Source organism: Leucoraja erinacea, chromosome 23, assembly GCF_028641065.1.
Source record: "Leucoraja erinacea ecotype New England chromosome 23, Leri_hhj_1, whole genome shotgun sequence".
In the NCBI taxonomy this organism is placed as follows: Eukaryota; Metazoa; Chordata; class Chondrichthyes; order Rajiformes; family Rajidae; genus Leucoraja; species Leucoraja erinaceus.
This window is the reverse complement of record NC_073399.1, coordinates 18,794,788-18,817,097: the sequence shown is the minus strand read 5'-3', so window position 1 is coordinate 18,817,097 and position 22,310 is coordinate 18,794,788. Positions and strand designations below refer to the sequence as shown.

The following is a 22,310-nucleotide window of genomic DNA, read 5'->3' as shown; positions in this document are numbered from 1 at the left end:
TAAGCAAAGAAATTAAGGAATTTCACAAGCTCTTGGTTTGAAACGATTTTAATATAGTTTAGAGATACAACTATGGTGACCATCGATCACCGATTTTAGTTTAGTTGTTCATTGTCATATGAAAAGCTTGAAATTGCATGCTGCAGGTAAAGGAAGGCCTATACATGATTGCAATCAAACCATCCACAGTGTACAGGTGAAGGGTAAATAAAGATTTTAGAGTGGAATGATTGTAATGGATGTCAGCAGACCTCTTACAGTCTGCACGCAGTAGGTATGTTGCAAAGCGTACCTGAAGCATCGCTGAAAATCTGTCCCAGCCCGTGTGCGCGGTTTTGGCGCCGTTTAGAGGGGGGCGGGTTTAAAACGCGATTTTCCCTAGGCTGTTCAAATCGAGGATGTTCAGCCTAGTTAATTATTAACGAAAAATCGCTGGAAGATTCCGTCGCTTTAGCTATTATTAGTTTTAAGTGCTTTATCTAATTGTTATAGTAGTTTAAAAATTAACCTCTAAACCCGCGGCCGCCGGATCTCATACAGTGGACAACAGAAAGTAGGCTGTTTATTTTTACATTAAAAAGGGCTTCTTAAGATCCCTTTATACAAAGTTTACTATTGCGAGTAGCTAATTTGGGCCCCATTATATCCCGCAGTATTTTTCTGGGCATTTGAGGGCACAAATCTAGCGCAATGTGAACGTTCTAAACCAGCGCGTTCACAGGATCCCACTAGAAAGCTGATTTAAATGGACTTTAATTTACAGCAATTGAACACTAAATTCCTTCCATTTGGCCTATAAATTAATGTAAATGAGATTTAAAAATCCTGTTTTATTGTGAATTATTTGTGAATATTATTTGGACACTTAAGCTATTTAAAAATGTTAATCATTTATTAAGAAATGGATAGATGTTTAGATCTAGTAATTGAAGTTTGAAATTAGCTACAATTGGGTAACTAACTAATTAAATGCTTTAATTTCAGGTCATCCAAGTAAGATTATTTTATATTTGTCTCAGAATGCTTCAATCTATGATAACTGAAAATTTCATTCAGTTCACTTAATTTTTAAGAATGTTATGTGCTTTTGACTGTCCACGATCACAGCTTTTTTGTTATGTCCATAGAAAATCAATAGGGAACAAGATGCTAATTTCCGAGTATGAAAATGGCCATAACTTTTTAAATACTTGAGATATGAAAGTGAATTAGGTGTCAAATTAAACTTCTTTTTATGCTTTATCTGATGGGATAAATTGCAGACTTGATTTTTAAAATCTCAAAAATTTGTAACATTGCTACACGCAGATGCAGAACAGCACGCAAATGCGCCTTGCTCAGGCGCCATTTGGTCTCGACATTCATACTGGTTCAAGAGTGTTTTATTGTCAAGCATGTTTTATTGTCTTGTGTCCCAAAACAGGCTATTTTGACGAGACAGAGACGGTAAGTTGGCTTGAATTGTTTTATTTTAACGAAACAACGAGCCAACGAGAGTGGAACCAAATTTACAATGTGGCTTCCACAAGTGTGGGCGCTAGACTGACAGTTACTGACAGTTACAGCAAAAACACTGCCAATAGAACACCCGCGCTCAGTGACTCCTCCCTCCCGTCAATCACGCGGGTTCTATTACCCAGAGCCACCACCGGGTGTCGCTACACTATGTTTTTCCCCTTTTTCAAACACTCCCTACACATTAGTGGCAATTTATGGAGGCCATTTACGGTAACCTAAAAAGCTGCATGTGTTTGGGATGTGGGAGGAAACTGGAACACCCGGAGGAAACCCACACAGTCACTCAAACTCCACAGTACCCGATGTCCGTATCGAACCTAGGTCTCTGGTGCTGTGAGGTAGTAGCTCTTCCGGCTGCGCCATTGTGCTGCTCATTTTATGAGTGAAAATTCTATTGTTTTCTTTGTTTTGAGTTTTAGTTACTTTGAGAATAGAGCAGGATTTGCTTTTGAGTCAGTCTATAGTCACATAACCTGCGAGAATTGCCAATCCAGTGATAAGGAAGTGCTACACTGGTCCCATGTGCCAATTCTGGATGAACTAGAGGCCTAATCTGTCGTTTTACGTTCAGTGGCACTATTTGATAATAACGGGGATTTTTGATGCCTAATACTTAAACACGAACCAACTTCACCAGAATATTTTATCTGGTTATTGGGGGAACTTTGCCATGTCCAAATCAGCTGGTTTGTTTTCCTGTATCCTAGCAGTGACAATAATTCAAAATTATTGGAATGCTGAAAAATGGAAAGTGCTCATGGAAAAAGCAATTTGTTTGTGTCCTTGCACATGGAAATGGAAATGGGATGAAATACAGATAAGTCCAATATCACAAAGGAAATCTATATAGAACTTTGGCCATACTTGTAGAATTAAATAACAGCTGATAGGAGGTGCTGTAAGGCACGTTTGCAATTGGATCCTAATTTGTTCATTATAGCAACTCCCCAATATTGAGCATTATTGGGGCATCTTTGAGCCCTTAATCCTGCTCTGCTTATTGGTTGTAAGGAATTTAGATGTATGATCATTTAACACATTGGAACTACCTGAATTTTAGAGCCCAGCTGCCTTCATACTTGTTGCCTTCTCCCCCATAACGTCTGACACCCGCACTAATCAAGAATCTATCAATCTCCGCCATAAAATATCCATTGACTTGACCTCCACATCCTTCAGTGGCAATGAATTAGACAGATTCACCACCCTCTGATTAAAGAAATTCCTCCTCTCCATTCACTTTAATGTCTCTTTATTATCTGCCACTGATCTGCTTTGCATTGTGTGTCACTTTCTTCAATTGGACCCCTCTGCCATCTGCTAATCTCATCATTCGCATCATTAGTACTGAACTATTATCTACCTCTTTGATGACCCTTGGACTATCCTTGATCAGACTTTGCTGGGTTTACCTTGCGCTGTAAATGGGTCGATTGCAAACGTGTATTGCCCTTCAGCTGACTGGTCAGCATTCAACACAAGCTTTACACTGTACCTCGGTACACGTGACAACAAACTAAACGTAAACTCAAGAGCATAGACCATAGAACAGTACAGCACAGGAACAGGCCCTTTGGCCCACTATGTCCGTGCCACGGACGATGCCCGGTTAAACTAATCTCTGCTCTGTACCAATTCTATTTAATTATTATTTTGGTTATTTTGCAGCCACATTAAAATAAGAGCATGTGGAGGTGCATTTGTGGAAATGAAAAGCCTCGTGCATCGGAGGGGGTAAGTGTATTTGTAATTTCCTGTTGTTGCATTAATGGCATTTACAAAATTTGTATTTGTATTCATGGTATATTTTGGAATTTAGTTTTTCCTTGTATAAAATAATGTGTGGACTACAATCACTTGCTTATGATTTCAATTGCAAAAATATTTCATGAAAATGCTTTTCCTTTGCTTCACTTAATTTGTCTGTTATATTTTGCCTCTGATAAGTGTTAGCCGTTTAAAATTGAATTTCTCATGTTTTATTATTTGTTATTGGCATGACTCATTTTTATTAGATGGGTTGTGCATATTGAGGCAGAGAAATGTTGATTTGTGTAATGTGACTGGTTCACTACTTGAAAGAATACATCCTCCTCTAAGTAACCGTGGGACGTTTATGACATTCATGATTTTCTTCCTGTCCTGTGCAGTGATGAGCAATGGTGGGCCACTAATGTAAAAGCAACCCTGGAAAAGATGGGCATCCTGTTTGTTCCAATATAAAGGGGATTGGGCTGAACAGGACCCAAGCTCTTGGTACTAGGAGTCAGCTGCTCATCATAACACCTTACCTTGTGGGCAGCATTGACCACCAATTCTAAACTCATCTGCTCCAACGTATCACTACTCACCCACAGTCATCAGAGAGCTATTGGCCCTCACAAGAGGCCTGATTTGATCCTTGGTTTTCACTTACGATACGATACAATAAAACGTTCTTCATCCCCGGAGGGAAATTGGTTTGCCAACAGTCACAACACACAAGGTGCACGAAAACTTGAAATTAAAAGTGAAAATAAAAAGAAAAAGAAATGCGAATGTTGGCTGGCTGCCGTGTGCACAACGCCTTAAACGGAACGAACAAACAAACAAACGCAGGCTTATCCCCTGGGTAGAGAATTATAAAAGTAGAGTATTTCCCCCACACCGGGACCCACATTGTTCTACCACCATCCCACATGGCAGTCCCCCATCGCCGGATCCCCATTGTTCTTCACGGCAGTGGGGGGACGCCTGGTCCCCATTGTCTTCCCCTACCCCCCTCCCCCCCCCACTATCATTGAACGCTGATTGCGGGTCCATCGTGAGGCCCCACTGTCGTTGAGGATCAGGTTGCCGCTGAGGCTCCCGCCACCGTCAAAGCTCCCGTTGCTGCTGAGGCTTCCATCACTGCCGCTGCTGAGGCTCCCTCAGCCCAGGCAGACCTCGCCATCCGGCTTCACCTCGATACCCTGGGAGGCCTGTGAGGTGAGTCTAGCCAACCGGTGCACGTTCCGGTCGGTGTCGCCGTTGTTCGGTGGGTGGATTGGGCCCGCGCGGCTCCTAGGGTCACTCCCACCTCGCGTCTGCAGCTCTCCAGGACACTTCCCCTTTTCCCAGTATTACTAGCAAATCAGACTTGCATCCCAGATACAAAGAAATGCAGATGCTGGTTTATATCAAAAATGGACACACTGCTAGAGTAATGGTGGTGCAACGGTAGAGTTGCTGCCTTACAGTGCCAGGGAACCGGGTTCAATCCTGACACAGGTGCTTGTCTGTACAGAGTTTGTACCTTCTCCCCGTGACCTGCGTAGATTTTCTCCTGCATCTCGGGTGTCCGCCCACACTCCAAATACGCACTGGTTTGTAGGTTAATTGGTTAGGTATAATTGTAAAGTGTCCCTTGTGTGTAGGATAGTGTTAATGCACAGGGATTGCTGGTTGGGCCAAAGTGGCTTGGGTGAAGTTTCAGGTTGGGACCCTTCTTTAGACTGATTGTAGGGGGTGGATCTGGAAGCAAGAAAAGACCACGACAAATTTAAAAATGGGTCCTGACCCGAAACATCAACCATCCTTTTATTCCAGCGATACCACCTGACCTGCTGAGTTAATCCAACACATTGTGTCTGTCTATCCTATTTTTTCCCCCCTCAATATGAGAATTCATTGTGGGAAAGCCTTTGAGCATGTTAAAATACACGAGGCCAATTACATAGGGTCTCCAGAGTGATTGAATTTTGCAGCAGTGGCTTGCAATAAAAAAAATGCATTGGCTTCCATGCATTCCTCATTAATGCACTTCTCAAGTCACTGAATAATTCACTACTGTTTTCTCTGAAGTCTGATTCACAATGATGCAGTTATTAATATTGACCAATTATTCTGCAGGCACTGTGCTGCCAGAGTTCTAAAGGTAAGTATTTGGTGGCAGATTTAACTGAGCAGGTGGCTCAGTATGAACAACTGGTAGTGCAGCTGCAAAATGACATCCAGGACAAAGAGACCCAGCTACACGTGAGAGATGAACAGCTTAAGGTAACATCAATTCCAGTTGAATATTTGTTACCATCACTGAGTGAGCTATTACAGTGATCTGTGTACTTTGTGTTTGCATTTCTGCAGTTGGATTTCACTTTAAAGCCTGAAAATTCAGTCCAAAATATTGCAAGTTTTCTTTTGAACAATAACAATTAACAATGCCTCTTATTTTCTAAAGCAAAGACTATTGTTAAACCGTTTCCCTTATAAGCAATGTTGGCTGCAAACAAATTTTAGACACTCGGAGGAAGTCATTGTTTTCTGTTTAAATCCAGTAATGATTCTTCGGATCTTGACCATTGCGAGAGTTTGTTTTGCCACTGAATAATTTTGGGGCTTGATTCCAAATACAGGCTGTGAGGTTTGCTAAATTTGCAGTGTAATTGCAGCCATGTCTGGATTACTGCATTAATTTAGTGAAGTTGGCATCTCCGAAGGTGGACAGATCAGCAGGTCCGGCAGAAATGTTTCCCAGTCGGTTAAAAGAAGCAAGGGTGGGAACAGCTGAGGTTCTGACTAAATGTTTTCAGTCTTCCCTTGCCAAAGGAATGGTGCCAGAAAATTGGTCAAATTGTCGAGGAGTGCTTCCTGTTAGTATATAATAGCAAAGATGAAATTGTACAGGAGAAGATGCAGATGGGATTTAGTTTAGTTAATTGTCACATGTATCGAGTAAACTATTAAAGAATACAAGTTTCTGACAAATGTTGTGAGGTTGGGTGTGAGGAGACACTGTGTTGGGTGGCACGCTGGCACAGCGGTAGAGTTGCTGCCTTGCAGACTTTCAGTGCCAGTGGAGCTGGAGGTAGCTTTGTTAGGGATCAACGTCGGGAGCTCCAGCTGCAGGAGCTTTGATCGCCGACTGCGGGAGCTTCGATCGCCCCGACTGTGGGTGTTTCGATTGCCCCGACTGTGGGAGAAAAGGAGGAAGATGGTAAAAGTTATTTGCCTTCCAACACAGTGGGGAATATGTGTCGCCGAAAAACACGATGGACGAGCTGCCTGCCCTGGTGGGGAGTCGGGGGGATTGCCGTGAGTGCAATGATCCTGGAGTCTGGTGCGAGTGTGGACGGCTTTCTGACTTTGGGCGGACAGGGACTGCAGAGAGAGTACAGCGGTCGGTGAAGGAGCGCGTGTGTGGCACGGACATTGAACTGATGGCTGTGGGTCTCCGCTTATCCTGTGTGCCCTAGGGATTCTCACACGGCGCTGTGGTGGCTGTTTATATTTAATCTTTATGTAGTTTTGTATCTTGTTGCTTTTTTGGTATGACTGTGGTAAATCAAATTTCACTGTACCTCAGTACACCTGACAATAAAGGACCATTAAAACCATTGAATGCAAATGAATGATTTCATCCCGTGATTTCATTAATGATAATTTTAATTTTAATGTCTTAATACCAAGGCGGAATTGAAGACCTAACTATTGGTGCACTTGAATTACAAATGTTGCATGTGTGATTTCCATTCTATGTTGCCCAGTTTTTATCACTGTTTAGAGGTATTAATCTCTTGTTAACTTCCTTAGGTGCTGGAAGAATTGAAGGAGAAACTTCGTGAACAGGATGAGGCACAGCTGGAAACAACGCAGCAAGTGGAAGTACTGGAGCGAAAGCTCAATGAGAAGAATCGGGAGCTAGCGGTAAGGAAATCATTGTTTGCTGCTGTGTGAATCTCTATTACAGGGAAAGATCTCTGCAACCAGCTAAGGGATTCTGTTGTAACTGGCAGTGAAATAAAAATAGCAGGGAGCCTCTTGGAAATATATCTGTAAATATGAAAAAATTAGAAGATTTTCTTTTGTATGAATCTCCCCATTCGTTTTTTCTTAATCAGTTCATTAACCCTTTTATGATCTGTTATAGTGCAGAATCACAGTTTATGTGGAGCCTTGCAGCATTGTCATTCTGGTTATGACAGGTTGTTGGCATTGCTGATCTGTGCCACCAATTTTTTTCAGCCGTGACCAAGATCAGAAGAGATCTGATATTTAAGATGCCAACAACACATGAACTCTTGATTATAATGCAACAGTGTCACTATTGACTATATCGTTCTTCATTTTCCCATCCACTAGTGGGAGAGTCTAGGACTAGATGTCATAGCCTCAGAATTAAAGGATGTTCCTTTGGGAAGGAGATGAGGGGGAGATTCTTTAGTCAGAGGATGGTGAATCTGTGCTTTAGCCTTCTTAATTACAGCGCCAACCTTCCTGTTCATCGCAGTGTGAGTCTATCACCTTGGCTTTGCATCATGTGAATTTCACTCAGACAGTGCTTCCCCCGTTTGCCCTGTCTCCCGCCTGCATAATGGGCTGGTGAAGGAAGCGATGTGTGTGTGTGTGTGTGTTCCACTCTGACAGTCGCCGTTTCAGTTGCCAGTTTTTCAGGTGACTGCCGGCAACTTGACAGATGCCTGACAAATCGCCTAAGTGGAACAGGCTCCCGAAAGTCTTTTTAGTTTAATTTGGCTACTTTTTAATTTTTTTAGGAGTTGGTGGAAGATTTGAGGAAGCTAGAGGACCTGAACGAAAATCTCGACAACCAGCTTCTGGCTGAACACTACGCCAGCCTTATCACGGTCCGAGATTTGAAAGAAGGTCACAAGGCCGATTTAGCAAATCTCAAAGGTAAACACAGCACTCAGTTCCGTAAAATCAGGGAGAAACATGCACAAGAAACATCACAGAAAGATCAGTGCTGTTTACAACTTCACAAAGATCTCCAACGTTTAGGACCTCACGCCAAGTTCTGTGCACCCCTTGCAGAACAGGCAACTGGTTCTTTAAAAAATTTCACTGAATGGAAGATTAACGAACTGGAAGGTAATTACTCAAAGTTGACCTGTTAATATTTTTGGCCATAAATGGTCCTACCGCAGATTTGTACATCTGTCGTCTCGTGGTAGGGAGTAGGTTTGCCCTAAAATATTCTAGCATTAGAGGAATGGATTGGATTTTATAACTTCATTTTTGTTTTGCCATGTAATTATCTCGTCCCTGTAACCTCGTGAGATTTTGTGTATGCAAATTGGTTGCTGTAATTCCCATATTTTATCACTGATCACACTTAAAAATATACTTCATTGGTTGGTAAATGGGTTGGTACATTCAGTGATCAGGAAAAGTAGCGTGTAATCGAAGTTTTTTTCATTCAGGTATTCAGCTATCACTGAATTTTAATTTTGAGAGGATGCTGATAGTTAAAACATGACATCGTGAAGGGCGGCCTGGTGGCGCAGCGGTGGAGTTGCTGCCTTTCAGCGCCAGAGACCTGGGTTTGATCCTGACTGTGGTGCTTGTCTGTACGGAGTTTGTATGTTCTCCATGTGGGTTTTCATCCAGGTGCTTCGGTACCCTCACACTCCAAAGACGTACAGGTTTGTAGGTTAATTGACTTGGGTTAATGGTAAATTATCCCTAGTGTGTGTAGGATAGTGTTAGTGTGCGAGGATCATTGGTTGCCACAGACACAGTGGGTCGAAGGGCCTGTTTCCACGCTGTATCTCTAAACAAAATCATTTGAAGACATTTTACCATTCACAATGCCCTTGCCGGAAATGGTACATCAAAGTATTTTAATTTCAAATAGCTTTTAATGAGAAGACCACAGAGCAACCATGACACTTCATTAACTCCATGAATGTCTTATCTCTGTGAGACTTGAGCTGTGTTTGCATGTCAGTTTACGGAAGAGAGGGTGAAACCAGGGACAAGGTAGAGAGACTATATTCAGCAGCAGAAGAGGATATTCATTTGGAGTAATTTAAACTAAATAAGGGTTTTAATGGAGCCAGTGGAGAATGATCATTTTGTTTGTTTTGGGATTAAGTAACTTTATACCTTAATTTCCAAAATGTTGAGGAGACACATTTTCTGTGGAGCTTTATTCAAGCTTCTAATCTTTTCTCACTAGTGATAGTGAAGGAATTTATCATTGGATAAATATGTAAATGGAATTACCATTTTGCCTGAGCAATCTTCAAGCTTAATGAATTGTCGCATTTCAAGGATATTTGATAGAAACATAGAAATTAGGTGCAGGAGTAGGCCATTCGGCCCTTCGAGCCTGCACCGCCATTCAATATGATCATGGCTGATCATCCAACTCAGTATCCCGTACCTGCCTTCTCTCCTTCCCTAGCCATACCCATCTAACTCCCTCTTAAAGATTCAATGAACTGGCCTCAACTACCTCTGTGCAGAGAAAATATTCACCACTCTCTGTGTGAAAAAAGTAGTTCTCATCTCGGTTTTAAAGGATTTCCCCCTTATCCTTAAGCTGTGACCCCTTGTCCTGGACTTCCCCAACATCGGGAACAATCTTCCTGCATCTAGCCTGTCCAACCCCTTAAGAATTTTGTAAGTTTCTATAAGATCCCCTCTCAATCTTCTAAATTCTAGAGAGTATAAACCAAGTCTATCCAGTCTTTCTTCATAAGACAGTCCTGACATCCCAGGAATCAGTCTGGTGAACCGTCTCTGCACTCCCTCTATGGCAATAATGTCCTTCCTCAGATTTGGAGACCAAAACTGTACGCAATACTCCAGGTGTGGTCTCACCAAGACCCTGTACAACTGCAGTAGAACCTCCCTGCTCCTATACTCAAATCCTTTTGCAATGAAAGCTAACATACCATTCGCTTTCTTTACTGCCTGCTGCACCTGCATGCCTACCTTCAATGACTGGTGTACCATGACACCCAGGTCTCGCTGCATCTCCCCCTTTCCCAATCGGCCACCATTTAGATAATGTGATGATTTGAAATCCCGGTAATTAGTAGAACATATGATTTTCACTGATTGCCATTAACTGCAGTGGAAACAATTGCAAACTGTGGAGATATTGCTTTTTTTGCAACAAATATCAGATCATTATGGGTGGTTTTTCCTTTCCCTTTCTTCAAGAACAAGTGAGGCTTCTGAACCAAGAGGCGGAAAGATCGGAGGACAGCTCCTTGTCAATTGAAGCTTTGTTCCAGTCTAAAATCGAGCAGATCCAAGAGGAGCTGGACAATGTACAGGTACTTTAAATATAACTCCCTTGCACCTGGTGACGATTAACTGAACATTGATCTGTTTGCCATTTACCTGGAATGAAATTACTTCATCTTTTCAAAAAAGGAAAATTGATGGTATGATATACCGTGAGTTGTTGAAGCATTATAGGAAACAATTTAAAAAAAAATGTACATAGTTAGTTATGTACATTGTATATTTTTAATCTGGGCTCAACTGTATGAAGGAGTGCTTCCCTACATTTCACTGCTCACTCCATTCCGTGTAGAACCCCTTTCTGAAGAGTAAGTGACATGGGATAGATGTGAGCCTGCAGGAAAATTCAATCGTAAAATAGTTGAGGTAGAATGGAGCTGTCGGCAGTGGCACATTAAAAGTATAATGCATGCTAAAATTATTTCGAGAGTCATACTGCTCAGAAACAGGCCCTTCAGCCCAACTTGCCCCATCTACACTAGTCTTACTTGCCTGCAGAGTCATAAAGCAAAATATTTAATCTAGAATTTGAATGGTGGCTATTTCACAGACCACTAGATATCCCTTGGCTTTAATTGACACTAAACTTATTTCTACCCGGCTTGTTTCTGCTCAGAAGCTGCTGCTGGAGCACAAAGATGTGGAGATTGACAATGAAGAGGAGGACAACCAGTTACACCTAAATGTGAACTGGCCACACTACGTCAAGGGACAAAATGGTGTGTGTATAGTATGACTTTAATTGGGTAAGAAGGAACTGGGGATGCTGGTTTACACCGAAGAGAGATACAAAATGCTCGAGTCAGCAGGTCAGGCAGCAATCTCTGAAGAAAAGAATAGGTGATGTTTTGGATCAAGACCCTTCATCAGACTGAGAGTCAGGGAGGGGAAATTAGAGGTATGGGGAGGTACAGAACAAAGCAGAGCCTGCATCGATGACTCGGGGAGGGTGGAGCTGACAATGGTCCATTGTTGGCTGGGGATGAGGTGATAATGAAGGAATATAAATGGTGAAATTAGCAAGAGGACTAGGGTGGGGGAGAGACGGGGAGAGAGAGAATGGAAGGGTTATTTGGTTAGAGATCCTTCATTCTCTTGTGTAAGAAGGAACTGCAGTTGCTGGTTTAAACCGAAAATAGACACATAAACATGGAATAAGTCAGCGGGACAGGCAGCATCTGTGTAGAGAAAGAATGCATTTCGTTGTCTCTGTACTGTACACTGACAATGACAATTCGTTCTCTTTATTGAAATGGTGATACGTGTTTTCTTACAGAGAAGCTTCAAACAATAGTAGAAGAAGATGAAGATGAATCCCAGTTCTCGCAAGTAGGTTTAGAACAAGTTACCAAGGGAGCAACTTCCCAAGTTGAGAGAATTTGTGATGCATTTAATTCCCCCACGTACAATCTTAATTCCAAGTGTGCGCATTCTGCACAGATTCAAGAGTCTCAAGTACCCTGCTAATTAATATTGCATTGCATTTTACAAATAATTTTATGTTGCTTATTCAGATTTTTTTTTTTAAATGGGTAATTTAAGTAAATTTTTGTTTTGCTCTTTTTCTATCATCATCCTTACTGTTTGGCTTGATGCTTGCATCTGAGGGGTGCTAATTGCTTCCACACCAGATGGTTTCTGTATGCATTACCACACACCTTGGACATGGAGAAAGTCTACTGAATTAGCTGGTGTGGTTGGGGACCCAACAGAGTATTTCCTGACTTTTTAATATGGTTGGGGAATTTTACCTATTAATATTATACGGTCATAAGGAATAGTAGAATTAGGTCATTCGGCCCATCAAGTCTACCCCACCTTTCAATCATGGCTGATCAATTACTCCCTCCTAACCCCATTTTCCTACCTTCCCCTCATAATCTCAGACGCCTGTACTAATCAAGAATCTATCTATGCCTTAAAAATATCCACTAACTTGGCCTCCACCGCCATCTGTGGCAAAGAATTCCACAGATTCACCACCCTCTGGGTAAAGAAATTTTCCCTTATCTCCTTCCAAAAATAACGTCCTTTAGTCTAGACCTAAAGGGCATAGCCTCAGGATAAGGATTGGCTTCAAAGCTGCAATAGACAATAGGCAATAGGTGCAGGAGTGGGCCATTCGGTAATCCCTACTCTTTGTTACCTGTCTGCCAACCAATTTTCTATCCATGTCAGCACTCTAGCCCTAATACCATGTGCCCTAATTTTGCCCACTAATCCCCCATGTGGGACCTATTAGAAATGCTTTCTGAAAGTCCAGGTACACTACATCCACTGGCTCTCCCTTGTCCATTTTCCTAGTTACAGCCTCAAAAAATTACAGATTAGTCAAGCATGAAACCCTTCGTAAATCCATGCTAACTTGGGCCGATCCTGTTACTGCTATCCAAACGTGTCGCTATTTCATCTTTTATAATTGGCTCCAGCATCTTCCCCACCACCGATGTCAGGCTAACTGGTGTATAATTCCCTGTTTTGTCTCTCCCGCCTTTCTCAAAAAGTGGGATAACATTAGCTACCCTCCAATCCACAGGAACTGATCTTGAATCTATAAAACATTGGAAAATTATCACCATGCGTCCTGATTTCTAGAGCCACTTTCTTAAGTACCCTGGGATGCAGACCATCAGGCCCTGGGGATCTACCCAACACCATTTCCTGCCTAATGTGGATTTCCTTCAGTTCCTCCGTCACCACAGATCCTCTGGCCACTAGTACATCAGGAAGATTGTTTGTATCCTCCTCAGTGAAGATGGATCCAAAGTACTTGACATTTCTCCTCTAAGGGTTGAGAATCTTTTGAGTTCTTTACCTACCGGAGCTGTGGGTGGAGAACCATTCAGTATATTCAAGGGTTAGCCAGCTAGAATTTTACACTGCGGGAAAATTGAGGGTTATGGGGATTAGGTAAATGTTTAGATCAAAGATCAAATCAGCCATGATCACGTGATAGAATGAATAAGGCTCAAGGGCTGATTTTTTTAACGTGATAAAGGTTTCCAATTATCCAATTCTACAACTTGCAATTCTAATGACGTAACAATATGTCTTGAAGGTGTACATTAAAAGGAACAAGTCTGTGCTTCAGTGCCCATAGGTCCATTTATCTTAAAGACAATTTTAAAACTATATTTTTCACCATGAAGTTACGTTTTTAATGCTTATCACACCTCTGGTTGTCTTGCTGAATAACTCTAAACTTCAAATCAGCTTGCTATTTTGTTAATCAAATATGTCCCGGGAGGCAAACATAGAGAATCATTACTCTTGTATCATGCCGAAGCACTTCTGTTTCTTATGGCATCAAGCATTTAATTGGCCAGTTAGATGAGTGGATGATGTTGCTTTGTGTGTAATGTGTCACAGCTTAAGGATAAGGGGGAAATCCTTTAGAACCGAGATGAGGAGAACTTTTTTTCACACAGTGGTGAATCTCTGAACTCTCTGCCACAGAGGGTAGTTGAGGCCAGTTCATTGGCTATATTTAAGAGGGAGTTAGATGTGGCCCTTGTGGCCAAGGGGATCAGAGGGTATGGAGAGAAGGCAGGTACGGGGTACTGAGTTGGATGATCAGCCATGATCATATTGAATGGCTGTGCAGGCTCGAAGGGCCGAATGGCCTACTCCTGCACCTAATTTCTATGTTTCTACGTTTCTATGTGTCTGTAGACAAGTGAATCTGAATCTGAATCTGAATCTGAAGAGGAACTGGTGAAGTGGCGAGAAACGGTTTCTAAGTCAACACTGAGCCATGACAACAATGAGTGGATTGCCATGTATTTAAGGGTGAATCAAGTTGAGGAAAAAAGAGAAGGTAAGTTGTGGTGTTCTCTGGTTCTCACTTGGAACGAATCATACAGTTTACTTTGTTTTAATTTTAAATATTTAAGAAGTGAATGACTTGATTTGATCTTGATGACTTGAAAGTCGAGTGCACCTCTATTTAGGGATCTGTTTGTTGTCCATATTTCAGTCGAGACAAAGGCACTTCACTAGCTAAATTGTGCTGTGACTTAATTGTTATTCACAGAACATACCCTGCTCAGAAGTGTCGATGCGCAATTACTGTGGAATATGATTTGCCATTGATCATTCCCACCTTCCTATGCAACCTTTACCATTGCACAATAGTGAATGTTTGGCCTTCTTTGCATGAGGCCATAAATTACTGTCTTGAAACGTTATTTGGTGCTTTGTATGTTGAGTCAAATTTCATTTTGAATATCCTTTGCAAATCACAAAACTCCAAATCACAAAACAGACGGGAAAATTATTTTGCCACAATCATTTCACTTTTAATATTTGCTAATAAGTTAGTTGGCAAATGCATTAGCATATAGTTTACATCCCACCCTCCCCAGAACTGATATTCGGTTTATTTTTACGCCCAAGTATTCGTGTCTCTCGTTGAAGTAAAAAATTATCTTGCCATTGACAAGCTAATGATTGCTGTGTGTCTTGCCTGTTTGTGTCTATAAGCCAGTGACATTTCTTGCGAGTGGTTTCCCCAAGGTAGATTAATTGTAGAGACAGAATATTTATGAAGATAGTTGTGCTGATATGAATCCCTCAGATCTTGAGGTTGTTGTAATGTTTAAATGTTTTTAGTTATTATTATTATGAACGTGGGAACTTTGGATTTTGGACGACTTTGGAAATCATGAAGTTGTCCCAGGGTTTTGAATACTGATACAAACTATGGTGCTTTGCAGCCTTGTCCACAACAATCCAGAGAAATCTACTTGAATGGATGAAATTTCCTGGATTTGCAAACTGGTTACATCTGCTATCCATAATCTGATGGCCCCTAAATTAAAGATTTGGATGATTTCTTGCATAAATATTTCATAATACAATCCACTTTAAAATAATTTTAATTAAAATATTTCTGTATTTCATTGGACATCTTAATTTTGATCTGATACTTATTTAGTTCTAATTAAAATATGTAAATGCTGATTAAACATATCGCACAATGCGAGGCGAATTCGACCAACGAGAGTGTTGTCCGATCGTAAGCAGCAAGGGAGTTGAATGTGTTCTTTGGTGTTTGGAGGAATTAGGGGTGATATTATTCAAAATGCTAAACATCTCAATGGAGCCTGACTGTGAAGATGTTGACATGTTCCCATTTGTGCCTGAGTCTTGAACATGTGGATAGACACAAAATACTGGAGGAACTCAGCGGGTCAGATCAGCATCTCTGGAGAAAAGGAATAGGGGATGTTTTGGGTTGGGACCCTAGATACAAGATAAAGAGACACTGAAATATGTACGAATTCCCCATTGCGAAGGGTGGTGAATCTCTGGAATTCTGTACCCTGAAAATTTGTTTGGGCTGAATTTTCTCCCCTTGTTCCATCCATTTGTTCAGAACAAATGTTGCTTGTTAACTGCGACAAGCTTTCTTTTATTTGTGAGTCGCTTTAGTCCTTGGTTCTTTTACACCCTTAAGCCTCTCATGGCTCTTATAATTACTTACAGCAATGCTGAATTGTTTCCGTAATTAGTTTATGATGACAACAGATGGTTCAAAATATTTTGCCTGGTATGATGATGTAATTAGAATGTGAGTTGTGCAGCACAGGAATGGGCCTTTCATCTCACCAGGTCCATGCTGATTTTTGTTTCCCATCTACACTTATCTCATTTGCCTGCATTATATCTGTCTCCTTCTATGCTTTTCTATTACGTGTTTGTCTAAAATTACTTTAAAAATGTTGTAATTGCATTTGATTCTGCCTCCTTTGGCAGCAAGTTCCAGACACAAAGCCCTCTCGGGGGAGAGAAATAAACTTTCCCTCAGATCGCCTTTACAACTCCCTCTTCTTACCTTAAACTTATGTTCTCTTGTTTTGTAACTCTACCATGGAAAAAAGATTTTGGCTCTCTACCCTGCCTCACATAATCTTACATACTTCTATCAGTCACTCCTTAACTTTCTCACTCCAGGGAAAAAGAGCCCCATCCATCCAGTTTCTCCCCATAACTAAAGTTCTCCAATCCAGGCAACATCCTTGTGAATTTTCTCTCCATTTTCTCCAAATCTATCGCTGATCAGACTGTAGAAGTGTGGCCTAACTCGTGTTTTGTAAAGTTGCAATAAAACATCCCAACTATTATATTCTATACCCACACCTACGACGGCAAACATGCCATATGCTTTCTTCATCAATCTGTTGCCTTGCTAAATTTTGAGAACTTTGGACTTGGACCTCTAAGTCTCTATTCATCAACATTCATCAGTGCCCTGACCTAAGTCCTACAACCATTTTTATTTCCCAAATTCTATCTGCCTGTGCTCCGGCCAACTTTCCATCTCATCTATATCCTACTGTAACCTTGGACAAATCTTCTCGCTCTCCACAAAACCACCAATTTTCATGTCATCTGCAAGCTTATATCCTACATTGTGGTCCAAGCTGTTATCACCAAACAACGGAAATCTCAGCTGTGATCCCTGTGATACCACAATAATCCCATCAGATAAACATCCTTCTATCATTGCCTTCTATTTAGATCCAACTGGCTAGCCCACCTTGCATTGCATGTGCCCAAATCTTCTGCACTCGCCTACCATGTGGGACCTGATGAAATGAATGCCCTAGTAATGCACTAAAATGATTAGTACATTCCAGTTAAAGTTACTGCTCATTTTCCAAAATTGTTATAAACCCCAACTAAAATATACTTTCATTGAATTCTTTAGTTAATTCAGTACTCTAATCATTTTATAACATTTAGCTCTGCATTAAACTTACAATACAATACAATACAATTTATTTGTTATCATTTGAACCTCTTGAGGTTCAAACAAAATTTGGTTTCTGCAGTCATACACACAAGAAAAAAGAACCAAGACACAACACAATTTACACAAACATCCATCACAGTGAATCTCCTCCTCACTGTGATGGAAGGCAAAGTCTTATCTCTCCCCTGCACTCCTCGTTCTCCTCCCGATATCAGAGTCAAAGCCCCCGGCGGGCGATGGTAAGTGTCCCGCGGCCATTAAAGCCGCGCGGGGTGATGTAAGGCCGCGCTCCGGGTCTTAAACATGCAGCTACATTTCCAGTTACATACTTTAGAGTGAGTTTTTATGAATACGCAAGTTTCACTGAAAGACTAGCAGGTTTATTTAACATAGACAAGTGGGGTTAATATAGATGGCATGATAGTCGGCACAGACACATTGGATGGAAAAGGGCATGTATCTGTGCTGTACAACTCTTTGGACTATTTAGTAAAGAAAGGGAACACTGTTTTAACCCATAGTTTATTCCATCCATTACCTGATGTAAGTAAAATGAACCAAACTTCCTTATAACTTTTCCATGCGAAAGGATTTATTTTTTCCCCTATATTTACATTGGTAATTGCAAATGTAGAACACTTAACTTTTTGTCCAAATGGCCACGACACAGGCTTCACACACAATGGATTTGCAGGTTAAATGACAAATCTGCCTCTCTTGATAAAATACTGAAATTATATCTATATGTAAACCAGTATTGGTATTAGTTGTCTCTGGGATACCAGTGATGTTAATTTAGCTTTGTTACTGCAAACTTTTAAAATTTAAAGCCAGCCAGCCAGCTGCAAGGTGTTTTAGCCCAGTCAGAAACTAACACCTTAACTTGGGGAAGCCACAAGGTAGCGATGGTCACCAGGGTCCAATCAGTCCATATTGTGTCTGTGTTCATGCTGTCTTTCTGAATGACGTGTCTTCCTGTGGCACAAAACTGATTGAGGATGACTGGTTCTTTCTTGGCTGCTCTGATCCAGTTTTGACCTCAGAACTGCCGGAGCTGGAGGAGGAAGTGAGGGACCTTCAGAGACCAGGACAGGTTCAAGGATGGACAAAGCAGACCACAGCTGGCCAAAACCTTATGGTATGTGCTCAGTCTGACACTTTCAGTTTAAACTTTGATTTTATATATCTGTGGAAATTTAATGCTTGAGTTCACTCGACATTTTACGCTGTTATTAATTTTAAGCTTTGCCAAGGTAGAATAAAATATGTTTCTGGGGGGGGGGGGCAGCACAGTGGCACAGTGGTAGAGTTGCTGCCTTACAACACCAGACACCCGGGTTCGATCCTGGCCACGGGTGCTGTCTGTACCGAGTTTGTACGTTCTCCCCATGACCACGTGGGTTTTCTCCGGGTGCTACTGATTCTTCCAACAAAGGCGTACAGGTTTGCAGGTTAATTGGCTTTGATAAAAATTGTAAATTGTCCCTAGTGTGCAGGATAGTGTCTGGGGTGATCGCTGGTCGGCCTGGACTCATTGGGCCGAAGGGCCTGTTTCCCTGCTGAATCTCGAAAGTGTAAAGCCTTCATTAGTTTTGAGAAGGTAAATATATACTGAGGTTTGCTAAACTGAAAAAGCCTTCAACTAAATTTTCAGTGCCATTATAAGTTAGACTGAGATGGCTGGCCTCATACAATGAGAAAGCATTATATCATGCACAGGTTCAATTTCTAATATTAAAAGTAAAATGACAAACAATAGAGACAGATTTTGGGAATCACTGACAAATCTGGAAAGTACACCAATATTTGTCATTTTACCGAATTTACCCCTTTATATATATTAACATTTGAATAGTTCACCATAAAGGTCAGTTTTAGACATAATGGGCAAAAGGACGGCTTCTGGCGTTGTGTCAATCTGATTAATTTTAACTCCCAATTTTTATGTTTGGTGTTCATAATCATTGGGTTCCATCCAGTGTGCACAGTATCTGCGTCTCTGTTACTACCGATCATTTACGGATCAATATTTTTCAAGGGAAGTATTTAAAATACATCAAAGCAAATTGGTAGAGCGTTGGTGAATTCATTTTAGCTTGATACCAAGTAACTACATTTGGGAAATTGAAAGGGTTGTTAATACAGCGACTTTGTTGTTCCGTGGTACAACTGTTTTGTGAATTCATGTGCAAGGAAGTAAACGTTTCTATTAATATTTAGGATACTATTATTTATGAGGGAATAAAACTTTAAATCACAAACAGAAGAACATTCTCGTGTTTTATACCTTCTGGCCAAAGTACAGCAAGTGAATATGTAAACTGAGCAATAGTTAAGCTGTTTGACTTCTCCAATGCTTCCAATGTCAACAACTATTCTGTTGATGGTTGACCTGCCGCCAGTGCACTGATGATCACATTGGCAGCATATCTCCCAACAGCTTCAGGATGGATGACCTTAATTCTGACAACGCGCTGCTAAACGCACAGTTGGTTCAGTACAGGGAGGTGCTAAACCAGATCCTGTCTTTGTAGGATAATCAGTTGAAGGAGTTGTTGCAAAATCAACAATAGCAAATTAAGCATCTTGAGAATGAGAAATCCATCTTCAAAGAGCAATGGATAGTTGTACAAAGACCGCTTAAACAAAGTCCCTTAAAGATCCCTTAAACAAACTAATCTAAAACAAAGTAATGAAGGCCGAAACCCCTTGAAGAAACTGAATTTGAAAATCTCAAGGTACTAAAGATGAAGTCATGACATTGCTCATTGGTAGGACTTGTTCCTCAGGATGCATATGATGACTAAATATTTGTGTATTTATTTATTTTTTAATTTAAAAGATTCCAAGATGGACACAACAAAGATATGTTGTAATCTTGTTTTGCATTCATGTGTGTATAAACATTGAGCACTATTTTCATTTTGCAGGAAAATGAAGAACTGGAAGCAACACAGCAGGAGCGCACAGAGCAAGATCCGTCCTCCAGCAAGAGGGAATTGCCTGAGCTAAGGTTTGATTCTACTTGGACTGGGATATCAGTTGCATTTCTATTGTGCCATATGATCAAATGGGATTATCCCTTGATGCTTTGGCCAGCAAACAACGTTTGAAGTGTGGATGATGGTAGCAAACACGGCTGTCAATTTTCGTAGGGTGGTGTCGTAGAGCCACAAATGATTCAACTCCTTGACGAAGGAGAATCCGTCTGGTTAAAGGAGGACATTCTGTTGCGAATGGCTGAACAGCTTTCATTTGGTTTGTTTTAGATTAGTTTAGTTTAGGGAGAATCTAAATCCAAGCTGACTATCAACACGCATTTGGGATTGTTTCAGTTCAATACGCTTCCATTTGGCATATCATCAGCCCCTGGGATTTTTCAAGGGTTTATGACACAAATTCTAGACGGAATTGAAGGTGTGGTGTGTTACTTGGATGACATCCTCATCTCAGCCCCTGGCAGGCAGACACATGATGAAAGGTTGGAAGTGGTACTCAAATGCTTTGAGACACACAGTGTAAGAGTGAAGGCACAAAAGTGTGAGTTCTTTCAGAACTAGGTAGAGTACTTGGGTCATAAGATAGACAAGGATAGTCTACACCCCACCATGGGTAAAGTTGATGCGATCAGGAACGCGCGCACTCCCAGAAACATATCTGAGATACGATCCTTTTTAGGATAAGTGCATTATTGTGGGAAGTTCGTGCCATGTCTGTCCACCTGTTTACATCCCTTGAACGAACTCTTGAGAAAAGATGTACCATGGAAGTGGACACGTGAATGTGACCGAGCTTTCAAGTCATGTAAAGCTCAGTTGGTAGAGAGTCCAATACTTGTTCATTACAATGTCATTAATCCAATGAAGCTAGCATGTGATGCTTCACCATACGGTGTTGGTGCTGTCTCTCATGTGCTAGTAAATGGAGAGGAGACGCCTATAGCATTTGCGTCTAGTACACTCAGTTACAAATAGAGCAAGAGGATCTTGCATTAAATTTTGGCGTTAGGAAGGTTTCACAAATACTTGTATGGTAGAAGGTTTGTAATCGAGACAGATCACCAGCCGTTGACAGTGATCCTAAATCCAAAAGCACACATACCAACTCTGGCAGCAGCCAGAATGCAAAGATGGGGCATTGATATTGACTGCATACCAGTATCAGCAATACTGACGCCATATCTAGATTACCTTTGGAATCGGAGGTTACCCCAAACAGAGAGAACGTGTTTTATTTCTCTCATGTAGATGAGTTACCTATCACTTCAGGGGACATTGGGAAGGCTACTTGCACTGACAGACTTTGGTCAAGAGTGCAGGAGTATGTTACAAATGGATGGTCAAACAAATCGCCGGATTCAGAGGCAGAACTGAAACCATTTTGTTGTACGTAGGAATGAACTCTCAGTAGACAAAGGGTGTGTCACGTGGGAAGCGAGAGTTGTAATCCCTGAAAGATACAGAGTGAAATTGCTAGGAGATCCTCCTGATCAGCATTTGGGAATGTGTCTAACAAAGAGTCTAGCTAGAAAAACTATCTATGATGGCCTGGTGCAGAGTTAGATGGACAACAATTGTTCATTGTGATTAATAGTCACTCCAAGTGGGTTGAGATGTTTCCAATGAACAAAACGACATCCAGCAAAACAATAGACATTTTGCGAGGACTGTTTGCGTCCGATGGATTTCCAGAGGAAATTGTGTCTGATAACGGACCTCAATTCTGTTCACAAGAGTTTGCACAATTCATGAAAGGGAATGGTGTAAAACACACTAGAGTCGCTCCATACCATTCCGCTTCAAATGGAGCAGCAGAACGCACAGTGCAAATTTTGAAGTGTACATTAGTCAAACAACTGCTGGATCCAAGTCCAAAGAAAAGCCAGTTGGCTCTGTTTCACAGACTGGCTAACTTGAGATGATGAACTAAGGAGAGGTTCTGCAGAGGAAGCATTGCTTGTAGTTGAATTGAGTCACCGAGTTGAATGTAGGTGCTTGTTTGCTAACATGGTAATAAAATG

The 22,310-nt window shown here is 41.2% G+C and overlaps 2 protein-coding genes across 5 annotated transcripts in view; one reads left to right on the top strand and one right to left on the bottom strand.

The window, feature by feature from the left end:
* The window catches only part of sap30bp (SAP30 binding protein), a 97,765-nt gene that overhangs the window by 49,515 nt on the left and 25,940 nt on the right, over window positions 1-22,310 (bottom strand). The window lies entirely within an intron of this gene.
* The window catches only part of LOC129708329 (tropomyosin-like), a 39,074-nt gene that overhangs the window by 9,546 nt on the left and 7,218 nt on the right, over window positions 1-22,310 (top strand). For 3 of the 4 annotated variants that reach the window (XM_055654006.1, XM_055654005.1, XM_055654004.1), the window contains exons 2-11: window positions 3,187-3,252; window positions 5,389-5,535; window positions 7,069-7,182; window positions 8,031-8,169; window positions 10,447-10,562; window positions 11,150-11,252; window positions 11,810-11,862; window positions 14,206-14,350; window positions 18,322-18,428; window positions 20,221-20,303. In XM_055654006.1, the coding sequence (XP_055509981.1) occupies window positions 3,205-3,252; window positions 5,389-5,535; window positions 7,069-7,182; window positions 8,031-8,169; window positions 10,447-10,562; window positions 11,150-11,252; window positions 11,810-11,862; window positions 14,206-14,350; window positions 18,322-18,428; window positions 20,221-20,303 (1,055 nt within the window). In that variant the 5' untranslated portion in view covers window positions 3,187-3,204. The remainder of the gene's footprint in view (window positions 1-3,186; window positions 3,253-5,388; window positions 5,536-7,068; window positions 7,183-8,030; window positions 8,170-10,446; window positions 10,563-11,149; window positions 11,253-11,809; window positions 11,863-14,205; window positions 14,351-18,321; window positions 18,429-20,220; window positions 20,304-22,310) is intronic. The other variant, XM_055654007.1, reaches the window with a different exon arrangement.